This window comes from Rhinoderma darwinii, chromosome 10 (genome assembly GCF_050947455.1).
Source record: "Rhinoderma darwinii isolate aRhiDar2 chromosome 10, aRhiDar2.hap1, whole genome shotgun sequence".
Lineage (NCBI taxonomy): Eukaryota > Metazoa > Chordata > Amphibia > Anura > Rhinodermatidae > Rhinoderma > Rhinoderma darwinii.
In genome coordinates, this window is record NC_134696.1 from 7727315 (window position 1) to 7741140 (window position 13826).

General features: G+C 43.6%; 1 protein-coding gene across 1 annotated transcript in view; it reads left to right on the forward strand.

Annotated features, from left to right (window-relative positions):
- Positions 1–13826, forward strand: part of NMNAT1 (nicotinamide nucleotide adenylyltransferase 1) — a 46311-nt gene that overhangs the window by 4663 nt on the left and 27822 nt on the right. Inside the window, exon 2 of the mRNA XM_075840582.1 lies at positions 8815–9362. Within this exon, the coding sequence (XP_075696697.1) occupies positions 8815–9362 (548 nt within the window). The remainder of the gene's footprint in view (positions 1–8814; positions 9363–13826) is intronic.

Sequence of the window (13826 nt, forward strand, 5' to 3'; positions counted from 1 at the left end):
AACCGCCCCCTGCCCAAACAACCAACTTAAGTATAAAATATTAATTCAAAAAGTTTAAGTATTGGGACGATTCAATGGCACCCACAGATCAGGATGGGATTAGAGACTGGCACCCCCTCCCCCCTCTGGCATCCAAACTGCTGCCTACGCCTAGGTCACCGGACCAGACCAGACATTGTGGAATTGGGTATTTGCAGGTAAAACGGAAACGCAAGATAAATTGACGTGCTACGGATTCTAAAAAAGTGCACCGCAGGTCAACTTCCATCCTGAAAAATACCGCAGCGTGTACATAAGATTTCCCGGAATCTTTTTGACTATGCTGGTACTATATTATGCTGCGGATTTGCCGCACGCAAATTCACGTGGCAAAACCGCACGGAATACGCATCGTGTGCATTGAGCCTTGGGGTCCAGTTTTTGGTGATCAAAAATAGAAGAGACGACTCGGCTCTGTTCACATTCGCGTTGTGTTTTTCGTTATTCATTTCCGTCATAGGAACAGGAAAACGGAAACACCGTCAAGTACCCGTTGATTTCATTGAGTTGTTTTTTTTTTTTAGCCTCAGTTTGGCTCCGTTCCGTCAGGTTTGCATCTTCTTCCTTTTTTTTTTTTACGGAAACAATGGTGTAGTCTACAGCGCTATTTTCTCCATCCAAAATTACGGAGAGGAGCTTTCCGTTTTTTTGGTTGTATTTATACATTGAACTCTGGGTGATGGATACAAATGGAATGTCTTTCGTTTGTATCCGTTATTCCATTTTTCCTACTACGCATTACTTCTTAGAGGCTGTTCACAGATCCGGCCGAAAATACCGGAAACAATAGCACAGCATGCTGCTCTATTGTTTCCGGTAAAATCACTAACAACCCGACGGAACCCAATGATGTCCGTCATACAACGGAACCAGCACTTCCGCTATTTTCGTTGTCCCGGCCTTACATCCAAAAAAAGAAAAAGACGGATTTGTTAAAAACTGAGCGTAACGGATGCCAAACCGAAACAAATGGAGAGTAAAATTCAATGAAAGTTTACCTTCCGTTTTTGCGTCCCCGTCTACGGATCCATTAAAAACGTAAGATCCCACGTAGATGTGAAGAGAGGTATATGCTATAAAGAATACAAGGGCCATTGATCGTCCGTCTATCATTTCGTGACTGTGCGGCTTTATCTATAAGAAGGTTTAGATTTACTAATAATGGTTGTCCCCAATTTTTGTACACGTGCCCCTTCTGTATTATTAGAACCTTTCTGCATGTGACCCATGGAAATGCTGTTCACGGGTCCGCACCTTAGGCAGTCCAGCTGTTGTGAAACTACAATTCCCATCATGCCATGACAGCCTTTGGCTGGAATAATATTGGCTTGGCCTGGCAGGGCATGCTGGGAGATGTAGTTTCTTTTTTGGAGTGCTGAAGGCTGCTGACCCTGCTGTAGATGAACCTCACCTGTTGTGAATAAGGTGAAGCCGATGTTACAGATCAAGTTGTGGAGAAGAGGTTGGTTGCAAAACCGCGATGAGCTCGGCCTGTGGAGCAAATCACAGACATCATGGGTTACACGTTCACTTTCTTAACTGTATCTGGTTAAAGGGGTCCCCCAAAAAGTCAATAATAAATCCAGTGAACGCGATGACCTCTATAGTCCTATGATCTCATTCTGACGGTGACTTGGCGGTTACCAAAACTTTTAAGGGAGACTTCCCCTGGCAATGTCATCTGATCACAGGGGGTCCCACAAGCAGCTTGCCCCCCCATTATGGTGGGGGCATGCAAAATCTGGGGGTTCAGCCCATTGGCAGCAATCAGGAAGGGGTGCAGCTTTCTAATATACATCTAAGGCCGGATTCACACGAACGTGCCTTATACTGATTCTACCGGGGCAACATTGGTGGAGATAAAGTAGAGCTCATCCTATGTGAGGTGTCACCTATGTTATAGAATAGGCAATTCTGCCCCCCCCCCCCCAATCAGCGCAGAATTGAGGTGGGAATATATTAGGATGTAACATCCTCATCCCGATTGTTGCTTATGGGGTGAAGCTTTATAAAGTATAGGATCCCCTCTCCATCATTTGCATTGCACTGATCTCTTCTAGCGCTGCTTTCCCATTAGTGAATGAATGGACGTCTCATGTGATTCTTCTCCTATCGTGAGGTGCATCGTCTTTATGAAGGTTTTATACCTTGTAGTATTTAGCGCTTAGGTTTATCACGGAGGACGCGGTGAGCAGGAGGTAGAACTATGGGACAGACCACAGGGTCAATCAGCTCAAGATTATGTAGGACCGCCAGCCATGCCGGGAGGACAGGTAAGATGCCCCCCATGATCCGGGGGCCTGACAAGGTATGAGAGCTATGGGCTATATGGTAATGTGACCGTCTGGATAAAGGGCTCTAAACCTCATATATATATATATCATTTGTTACAAAGTAGTCACTTTGTAATATAAAAGTTCTATTCTGCATTATAGGCCCTGTTCACACTGAGTTTTTTGCAGGCAGAAAAAATCTGCCTCAGAATTTCTTCATGAATTTTGAGGCAGATTTTGAACTGCCTGCGCTTTTTTTCGCTGCGTGTTTCACCGACCACCATTGAAGCTAACGCAAGGACCGTCGTTGCAAAAAAAAATGAGCCACGGAAAATGCTCAGAAACGAGCGCCACGGGTTGTTTTTGCCTTTCATTGATTCAATGGAAGGTGAGAGGCAGAAACCGCGGCATGTCCTTTTTTTTTTTTTTCCCGCGTGCGGCCAAATTTCGCATGGGGAACGTGTCAAAATCAGCGCCAAAAAACTGTGAACAGGGCCTAAGGGTATGTTCACACAGAGTTTTTTGCAGGCAGAAAAATCTTCCTCAAAATTCCTGATTTTGACCTGCTTTCACTTTCCCTGCCGTGGTTTTCGCTGCATTTTTTCGCCGCGGACATTGAGTGCCGCGGGCAAAAAAAACGCTTTCTCTACCTTCTATTGATTTCAATGGCTGGTTAGAGACAGAACCGCGGGAAAAAATGAGCATGTCTCTTCTTTTTCCCGTGAGTGGTTCGTGGGAAAAAAAAAATGCCTCCGCCTCACACTACAATCAGCCATTTTTGTCACGGTTTCCACGTCAAAAACCGCTCCAAAAAACGGTGTGAACTAGGCCTTATGCAGCCAGCAGTGTAAACATTGGGGGTTCCATGGACATGACTTGGGTAAAATACATAATTTTTTTGTCAAATTTCCACTTTTTGTAAATGTCTCTTATTATAATCCCCTCCCCCCCCCTATTATGATGAAGTCTACTGACCTGAGAAGTACGTATACCTGAGGGACAGTCAGGACGACACCTGAGAATGTCACTGTCACCAGCCTGGAGGAAAGAGACAACACGAGAGATTAGGGACCATCCTGCCATGTGGTAGTCGCTGCCGGCATTGTGGTAGATAGGGGGCGCACTCACATCCTGGGTATATGGGTTCGGGGTAACCAGCGGCTGAGGTGGTGGGAGGCATGAGCTATGAAGTAGTGGAACATGCTGCCTGTCACCCGATCCCCCGGGTATGAATAATGTAACGCTGCTCGTTCCTGACTGTACGCTGCCGCACTGCCCCTGTTATGTGGCGGAGGAGACCCCCGAGACCCGGCCGGTCCCTGATCACACATGGGTTTACTGCAGTTTTGCATTGTTTTTAAATGATCTTTTGATTGAATTTTTTTTTATTTCGTTTGTTTGTAGCTATAGAAAAGCTGGGTGACAACCAATATGGCCGCCATTTCAATTGCCATAGGGATTGTCACCCAGCTTTCCCAAACTCCTTAGTTATGCGCGGGTACATCCCCCGCTCTTGTAGTGCTAATAAAGGTCTATTTATTCACAGATTTGTTGTTCAGGACTCTGGGAAAGCTGGGTGACCAGCCCTGTGGTGTCTGATAGCAGCCATATTGCTTGTCACTCAGCTTTCCCAGAAACAGATAAAACTAAGACACCGCTGAATAGAATTTAAGGGGCTGTTATATGTAAATGTAAGATGAATCATTGTATAGGGAAACGTTCTACAACTTTCTCATATACTTTGCGTTATAATTACTCACCATTTGCAAGATCTCTGCTTGCTGTCACTAGATGGATATATTCTTGTCTACATACACAGGGTGAAAAACTTTACAAATCTAATACTTATCATAGCTGTAGCTTTGCTATTTTGTATCCAGCATAGCCAAATCGAAGCAAATCGGCAGCACAAATCTCTCTCATCACCTGACAGTTTGTTACAATGTATCAGTGCAGCTAAAATTTATCAGTCTGGAGTCCAGGCTGTTTACTTTACAGAGGATTGTCTAGACTGGATACAATTGTAACAAACTCTCCGCTCTGCGAAATAGGTCTATACAGGTTTTCAGCATCTGAATGTAGAGAAGAATGTTTTCTTTCACTGACAGCAAGCATATATCTTCAAAATGGTATAAAATTAGCCAGAAAGCATATCCGAAAGTTGCAGAACTTTTCATTATACAATGAAACGGCCACTTTTGGAGATATTTCAGTGAACATACCCAGTGCCTATCGTCCTGTACCCACCTGCGGTCTCTTTACCCCACTCTTTTCTGTTCTCGGGTTGGTTTATTTTGGTTTCCGTATCGACTGCGCCACTTTGTAAATCCGCAGAGCAACTTTTACGCTTATTCGCCAGACCGTATAACGCCAGGTTTGTCTTGATGCAGTTAGGGCGCACACTTTGCCGGTGGTGCGGGGGTTAATTCTTCACCATCGCTCCTCCTGACTTCAGCCATGTTAACGTCTCGGTAAAGTTTGCGGATCACGCCCTGCAGGAACTCGGCACTCTTCACCACTAACCAGTTAGTCGCTATTACACAGACCATCACTGTGATAGCCAGAGACTGAGCCAACCGCAGGAGCATGGTAAATGCGGCTACGAGAGTGGCACTGGGGCAGCGTGGCATCTTTGAGAGGGGGGGAGGGGTCCTGCACGGATTAACATCTCGCTGGTTTCAACAGTTGGTTGGTTGCAAACAAAAGTATTCAACTGAGCGATGAGATGTGTGGGAATCTGCCGGCTGCACAGTGGGACCATTCTTTAACCTGAGATGACTGTGTTGGCAGCGCCCCCTGCTGGACACATGCATGTAATGCATTTACTAAAAGCGGTGGCGAGTGGAAAGACGGCCAGGGTTTGGGAGATTTGCTTCTGGTCAGACCGGCGTTCTGGTATCCTTTACGATCAGGACGTATATTATGTAAGGGGCATACGTGGGTATTCACATTGATAGGAGTGATTTTGTTCCATGACTTTCCATTGGTCGGCCTTGATTTCCCAGCTGCTGCAGTAATAGAAATATTGCGCTTGCTGTGGATAGGTTAGAATCTTCGGTTCGAAATTTGATGCGAACGATCGTTATGACTGACAGCAATCCTCTAAAAACCTGGTCAGCTATGTTGTCAATTTTCCTCCGAATATCAAAAGGAGTTGAATGTGTGTGGGTCACTCTGGCGATCACGAATGATCGTTTATGATAACCCGCGAAGGAGGAGAGTAGGAGGGTCTGTAGTTTCTGGCGGTAATAATCTCGCATCAGCGGACGTGTATGGATACATTGCATGACTATAATGGCCAACATCATCTGGCATGTGTATGAGGACGGCAGCTTAAGGGGTAACTAAACTTTCCAAAAACTTCTGACATGTCAGAAGTTTTGATCGGTGGGGGTTCGAGCACTGAGACCCACACCGATCGCTAAAACGGAGCGGCAGAAGCGCTGGGGTGAGCTGCTTCGTTTCTCATCGGCTCTTTTCGGAAAGCCGATGAGAAGCGTTGGTGTACGGGCTCATAGACTTAGAGTCCGTACACCAATTTCCTTTTTCCGAGAAAAGCCGTTCAGAATCGAAGCTGCTCACCCGAGCGCTTCTGCCGCTTCGTTTTAGCGATCGGTGGGGGTCTCAGTGCTAAAACCCCACCGATCAAAACTTCTGACATGTCAGAAGTTTTTGGAAAGTTTAGTTACCCCTTAAGCTGCCGTCCTCATACACATTCCAGATGATGTTGGCCATTATAGTCATGCAATGTGTCCATACACGTCCGCTGTTACGAGATTATTACCGCCAGAGACGACAGACCCTCCTACTCTCCTCCTTTGCGGGTTATCATAAACGATCATTCGTGATCGCCAGAGTGACCCACACACATTCAGAAGTTTTTGTAAAGTTTCGTTACCCTTTAACGAATATAGGTCGGACGAACGATCGTCCGAACATCGACCTATTGCTATGTAATGTGTATGACCAGCTTTACCCAATATACACTGAATATGACCCATAGTTGGCCCTAGTTATTAGTAATTGGGATAATATTGCAGTCCGTATAGGCGCAAAATAGCCCCCAAATATTATTAATCCTCTCTGAATCCATTATTGACGTATCTGAAAATGTTAAAGTCGCAGGAATGTTCAATGCTAGGAGCCCCCTGGTGTTAATTGAGGGAATTGCATTATGTCCCACGACAAAGAAAATATTGCCGCACCCCGTTGAAAAAAATGATGATTTCCTAATGGGCATGACTTGTTTCTCAAGACTCTGCCGAATATAGATCAATACTAGAACAATGATCACCTCCCGGTTTTGGTGTCGGTGCGAGGATGGAGGCAGGTGTTCAGGATGGATTTCCTCCCCTTCCCCCCCTCCCTGGCTCTCCACCCCCATCCGCACCATGTGTTGTTATTTTTTTTATTTTCAATTGGTTTCTATTTCACCCCCATTTTCACTTTCCTTTTCTTTCGTCTTTTGTCTTTTTTTATCCTCTACAAAACATGTTTTTTTGCAAATTTTATGTAAATCATAAAAAATAATGTATGTATCAAGTTCCCCTCCATTGGTGTATTATCCAGACCCTGCACCTTACACTTTAAAAAAAAATAAAAAAAATAATATATATATATTTTTGTCATTTATTATATATCTTTTATTTTTATGTATATTTGTGTTTTTTGTTTTTTTATCATTTGCAGTTTTCTCCCCTTTGTTTATCGGTGATGGGATATGACACTGTGGATTTGGTGCGATCCGTCTTCCCGGGTTCTTATGTTGGGATTATCCAGAATAGTTGTAACCCTGTGCCCCAGACTCTCCAGGTACAGCCATAGGGACCCCAGTAATATCTGCACGTGGCGGTACAGTAACCAGAGGCGACCACTGATCAGGGGCCTGGTAATACCGCCTCGCGGTGACGCCAGCACAAGGAGCTCACAGTGGGCACAGGGTGAGTTTTTATCTTTTTTTTGTTTTTCTTTTTAATTTTTTTAGGTAAATTGTCTGATTACGATATACGTGGCGTGGGACAGAGAGATGATGAGCCGTTATCATACATAGGGTTGTCACGATACCAGAATTTGGATTTGGATACCGATACTTCGTGTGGTATTTGCGATACTCGATACCAATACGATACTTTGCCAACAATAAAAAACCCGCAAAAATGTCCTTCAGTTTTCTGATGTGAGGCGCATGGTGTTATGGATTTTGAACCTTCACGTGCCTCACATTAATAGTAATTAACCCCATCATGTACCTCACGCATTAACCCAATGTTGCCCATTAACACCTTAACGACGAAGGTGATCTATCCGTCCTCTGATCTCACGGGCACTGCCACTGCAGGAGCACGGCTGTTATACACATCAGACACGAAGCAGCTCATCCCTCACCTGAGCGCTTCTGCCGCTTCGTTTTAGTGATCGGTGGGGGTCTCAGTGCTTGGACCCCCACCGATCAAATCTTCTGAAAGGTCACTATGACATGTCAAAAGTTTTTAAAAAGTTTAGTCACCCTTTAATAGAAAGTCCATATTTCAGTTCCTCCTCTATAAGTCAGGGCAACTACAAAGTGGGTCTCCTTCTACGGTGGACCCAGCACGTCCATGCATTACACGTACAGACCATTAATATGAACGCACACTGTGTAATGCTTCATTTTCCCTGTGGTGGCGCTGCAGGGAAATTAAACACTTGATGTCCGGTACCTCCACAAATTGTAGCTGATCGATGGGGGTCCCATCAGCAGGACACACTGATCGTCGGATCCTTCTAACAAAAAAAGATTGTCCAAAGCAGAGAACCCTTGGTGGTGCTTTGCATGGCGTATTTAGCCAGCGCTGGATAGCCAATGACAAATGCAAACACTAAGGCATTTACCAGCTATGAATTTTTAATGTTTGTCTATACTTGGCCTCCTAATCTTGCGTGTTGTTTTGACTCGCTCAGGTCTGGGGCTGTGATGAAACAATTGCGCGGTATTGGCCGCTGCCTGGTTATTTTCTTACCTCTAACCCCATTCTTATTTCCCAACGTGATGTGTTATGTACAGGGGTCAGTGTGGTTGCTCTGTACAGTACGTGGCATAATAATACTGAGCAGAATATATTACGACACCCATATTCTGCCATGCTCAGTCAACCCTTACTCTTCCGCTATGGTGATATTGCTGTCACACAGCTTTTCTGGACTCCTGAATGGGCAAATTAAATAAGTTCTCTGCCAATAAGGGCGCAATGGATGTATCGCTGCATAACTAGGTAGAGAAAGTTGGGTAACAAAAGTTTTAAAGGGAATCTGTCAACCGTTTTGATCCTCCAAACCGCCAACAACGCTAAATAGGTGACGGGGAAACAAGACTAAACGCCTCGATCGTACTGCTAGCATTTCAGAGAAAATGACGTTTTAATCGTTCACGCGTCGTATGCAAATGAGAAGTCAAGTGACCGCTGGGCGTTCCGTTTCCTTATAAAAAATTTATATCTATTTTTTTTTTTTTTTTTTTTTATAGGAAAATCTTAATCCGAATCATGCCTAGTTGTTTGGTAAACCAATGTGTTAGCAAAACAGGAAGAAAGGGCCAGAATGAGAAGATCATTTTGCACTCCTTTCCCAAGGACGTCACGAGAATAAAATTATGGCTGCAACAGACCGGTCAGATCTTCAATGATCTGAATGCTTTGGCCCAGAAGATATTGGATGAAAACCGACAAAACCGCTACCGTCTGTGCTCATGCCACTTCGCTCTGGATTCGTACGTTATCAACGTTTGCGGAAGGTCTTTGAAGATCGACGCCGTACCGACAATCTTTCCCATTGTCAACGAAGGCGAATGTATCATCGAAGAAAACTTAAAAAAAGACCGTGTAAGAAAAAGGAAAAAATCATTTGCTTCAGTCGTCCCTTCCATGACGTATGAAACCATAATAGTCAAACAAGAAGAAGAAATGATTCAGGATTCACAGCTGACGGAACCGGCAGGGCACACGCTATGGAATTACGTGTCAAGGGAGAACCAAACAATGGGATTAGAAGTTATGGACCGACCATTCACGCCCGGTAAGTATCAAAAAATTCCATCCATGTCTACACCTGTAGATTCAACGTAAGTTATCCATCTACAAGCAAAAGGCGGCCATACACCTTAGATTAATGGCGGCCAAACCTGACGGAATCGGCCATCTAATATGAACGGGGACCTCCTGACTCCTCTCCCCCCCCCCCCCCCCCCCGTAGCAGATGTCACTGGAGAGAAGAATCGGGCAGTTGGATTTTTTTTTTTTCAACATGCACGATCCTTTTGATCTCAGGGGAGATAAGCCGATGCCAGAAGTGTCTGGCAATAACTTAGGGCCCTTTTACACCGGACAATGAGTGTTCACAAAACGCTCGTTCCCGATCATGGTCAAGTGCAAACAGGGCAGCGATCAGCCGGAGCAGCTCGTTCATCGGCTGATTGTATAGCTTAGGCAGCATAGAATATTATCGTTGTCGGCAGCACGTCTCCGTCCTGCCGACGTGATAGAAATGTATTGGGACGAGCGATCGGAGTAACGATCGCCCATCCCCATACACAGCCCCCTTGTAAAAGGAGCAAACGAGCGCCGATCAATGAGCTGTCTGGTTGGTTGATCTGTACTCCTTTACTCAGGCCTTGTAATAGGACCTTTACGCCCCCCAGTAGGCGGCGGGTAATAAGATATTTATTTAATATCTAACTTATTACCAGTAGGGCATACAAATATCCATTTCCCGCACTTCTAGCAAAGATCCCAAAGTGTAAATGATGTTTGTGCATTGTATAAAACGTAACTTTGATTTAATATAAATCTGAAAAGCCTAAATACTAGTTAAAAGCCCGGCAGGGGTTCTGCGGCAGGGTCATTGGAGTGAATATCACATCAGTCTCTGCCCCGTAGCAGGAGAAAATATAATAGAGACAATGCAGTAGTATATATACTGTGAGAGGGGACAGTCTGCAGTCCGCAGACACAAGAACACAGCTTAACGAACTTTGAAACGTACTTGGAGTGGAAAGTATTTCTCCAAAACGTATATTCCAGATTCCAGTCTGTTTCTTTTGCCGGCTATTGACATCGCTTGGACAGCAGAAAAAATAAAATGAAAAACACTGCTATATCTGGTGATGGGCAATGTGACAGCCCTGGTCATGGCGCCAAATATTGTGTGCGCTCAATTATGGACACAATAAGTGAGAAATTCATTGGCTTGGAGGTTGTACAGCAAACACCGTGCCCGTTATACGGAGAAACAGGAATTTAGAATGGTCATGGAAAAAATTAGTATCTTTGATTTAGAATCCGTAACCACAAATCGAACGTCAATTTAGCAGCCTGTACTCTGAATGTAGGCACGGCCGGCTTGACGACAAAGATTGAAACGTGGCTGAGCAAAGAATCGCCTCCGATCACAAATCTAGAAAATATTGTCCGCAGCCCCCAACAATTGCTATAGGGAAACCTCGAAAACTTTCATAGTCTGCCCTCGAAATAAAGGACGAAGAGAGTAAATTTCGGAAAAAAAAAAAAGGAAGGCACAAACTGAACTGGCAGCATCGACGCAAAGCAATAATAATGTTGGAAGACGACAAGATGTCCTCAATGAGAAAAAAACAAAACCGTATGAACCAAAAGCACCACAATGTCGTTCTCAAGGGCAAAAGAGGATGGATGGTACAAAACGTTTATGAATAAATGATTTGGAAATTTGATGCTGCCCATGAACCCGCTGAGAGCTATTCTTTACAGGCGCAAAAACAAATAATTACTAAAAATATAAAAAATTCAAAAAATTGGGGTAAAGTTTGCAAAATATATAATCGTAAAATGAGGACAAATTTCAGGTAACTTACTATGTCACCCATTATACTACATTCACCATAAGTGACCGTCTCAACTGTTTAGATGGGGTACGCGCTCAAACCCGGTGTAACAATGAAGTAGGAGATGATAGATAGATAGATAGATAGATAGATAGATAGATAGATAGATAGATAGATAGATAGATAGATAGATAGATAGATAGATAGATATGAGATAGATAGATAGATAGATAGATAGATAGATAGATAGATAGATAGATAGATAGATAATGAGATAGATAGATAGATAGATAGATAGATAGATAGATAGATATGAGATAGATAGATTGATAGATAGATTGATAGATATATACGAGATAGATAGATATGAGATAGATAGATATGAGATAGATAGATAGATAGATAGATAGATAGATAGATAGATATGAGAGAGATAGATAGATAGATAGATAGATAGATAGGAGATAGATAGATATGAGATAGATAGATAGATAGATAGATAGATATGAGATAGATAGATAGATAGATAGATAGATAGATAGATAGATAGATAGATAGATAGATAGATAGATAGATAGGAGATAGATAGATATGAGATAGATAGATAGATAGATAGATAGATAGATATGAGATAGATAGATATGAGATAGATAGATAGATATGAGATAGATAGATATGAGATAGATAGATAGATATGAGATAGATAGATAGATAGATAGATAGATAGATAGATAGATAGATATGAGATAGATAGATAGATAGATAGATAGATAGATAGGAGATAGATAGATATGAGATAGATAGATAGATAGATAGATAGATAGATATGAGATAGATAGATATGACAGAAATTAGATCTATTTATTTAAAAAAAAACTATAGATAGACACAAATTAATATCTAGATAAATATAAACAGATACATAGGGAAATAGGTACATTAAAGTGTAGCTAAACATTTGACAATCTTCTGACATGTCATAGTGACATGTCAGAAGTTTTGATAGGTGGGGGTCCGAGCACTGAGATCCCCACCAATCGCTAGAATGAAGCAGCTGAAGGTCTCGTGTGAGCGCTCAGCCGCTTCGTGTCCGTTCGTTTTTTTCCGTAAAGAAATGTATCGGTGTACGGACTCAATACAAAGTCTATGAGCTTGTATTCTGATACATCGGTTTTCCGGAAAAAGCCGAACTGACACGAAGCAGCTGAGCGCTCACACGAGAACTTCAGCTGCTCCGTTCTAGGGATTGGTGGGGGTCTCCGTGCTCGGGCCCCCATCAATCCAAACTTCTGACATGTCACTATAATATGTCAGAAGTTTATCATTTGTTTAGCTGCACTTTAAGATAGATAGAGACATGGGTACATATATACATAGATATCTATCTATTCACCTACCTATGCTTCTATCCAGCTAATGCCAATGCTGTGATCATATCCGTGTTGCTTTCCGCTGAGGGGTTCCTTCTGAGGTTTCTGTCGGGTTAACCCCTCAACGGAAGCGGAATCCTTTGCTTCAGTTTGCATCACCATTGATCTCAATAACAGTGACAGAAACTTTGCTAAGGCTGGGTTCACACGACCATGTTACGTCCGTAATGGACGGAACGTATTTCGGCCGGAAGACCCGGACCGAACACTCTGCAGGAAGCCGGGCTCCTAGCATCATAGTGATGTACGACGCTAGGAGTCCCTGCCTCGCTGCAGGACAACTGTCCCGTACTGTAATCATGTTTTCAGTACGGGACAGTAGTTCCACGGAGAGGCAGGGACTCCTAGCGTCGTACATCACTATGATGCTAGGAGCCCGGCTCCCTGCAGTGTGTTCGGTCCGGGTCTTCCGGCCGAAATACGTTCCGTACATTACGGACGTAACATGGTCGTGTGAACCCAGCCTTACTGTTTCCGTTTGTCAGCGTTGTGACGGGGTTCCGTTGTTTTGACTAAATAAATAGCGCAGTCGACTGCAAAGTATCCGTCACCATTAAGATCAATGGTGATGCAAACGTAAGCTAAGGTTTCCGTCTGCCTTTCCGTTGAGGGGTTCCCCCAACCGAAAGCTCAGAAGGAACCCCTCAACGGAAAGCAACGCTGATGTGGACAGGCCCTAAATCCACTGTCTTTTTTTATCCAAGTATCTAGCTAGTATCAAAATATATATCAAAATATATAGGCAGAAAATCAATAAAACTAAATTTAGGAACCTCCTACTATGGGGTAATGGTCCTCGGGCCGTTCTGCCCTGGTCCAGTCCGGGTCTTGCGTCCACACAATGAAAGGTTTGAGCGGTAGAGTACATGCGCCGGATGCATGGTGCATGCGCGGGATTTGGATAGAACGACGTATGACACAGAAGACTGATGAGACGTGGGTTTACAGCCGGACTCTGGACACTTCCCTGGTTAAGGAACGCCCAGCGGACACTTGACCTCTCATTTACATGCGGCGCTCTGGTGATTGACACTTTTTTTCTGAAACACTCGCAATATGATCGGCAATGTGGGGATGTTTAAACTTGTTTCACCGTCGCCAATTTAGCGGTTTTAGCAAATTAAGGGGAGTGGTAAAAACTGCTGACAGATTCTTTGTGCCCATATTGGTGGTCACTCGGCTTTTCCAGGATCAGATATAATGGCGGAATAAAATTGTAGCTAGGCATTGTGATGGGATATTAAATACATA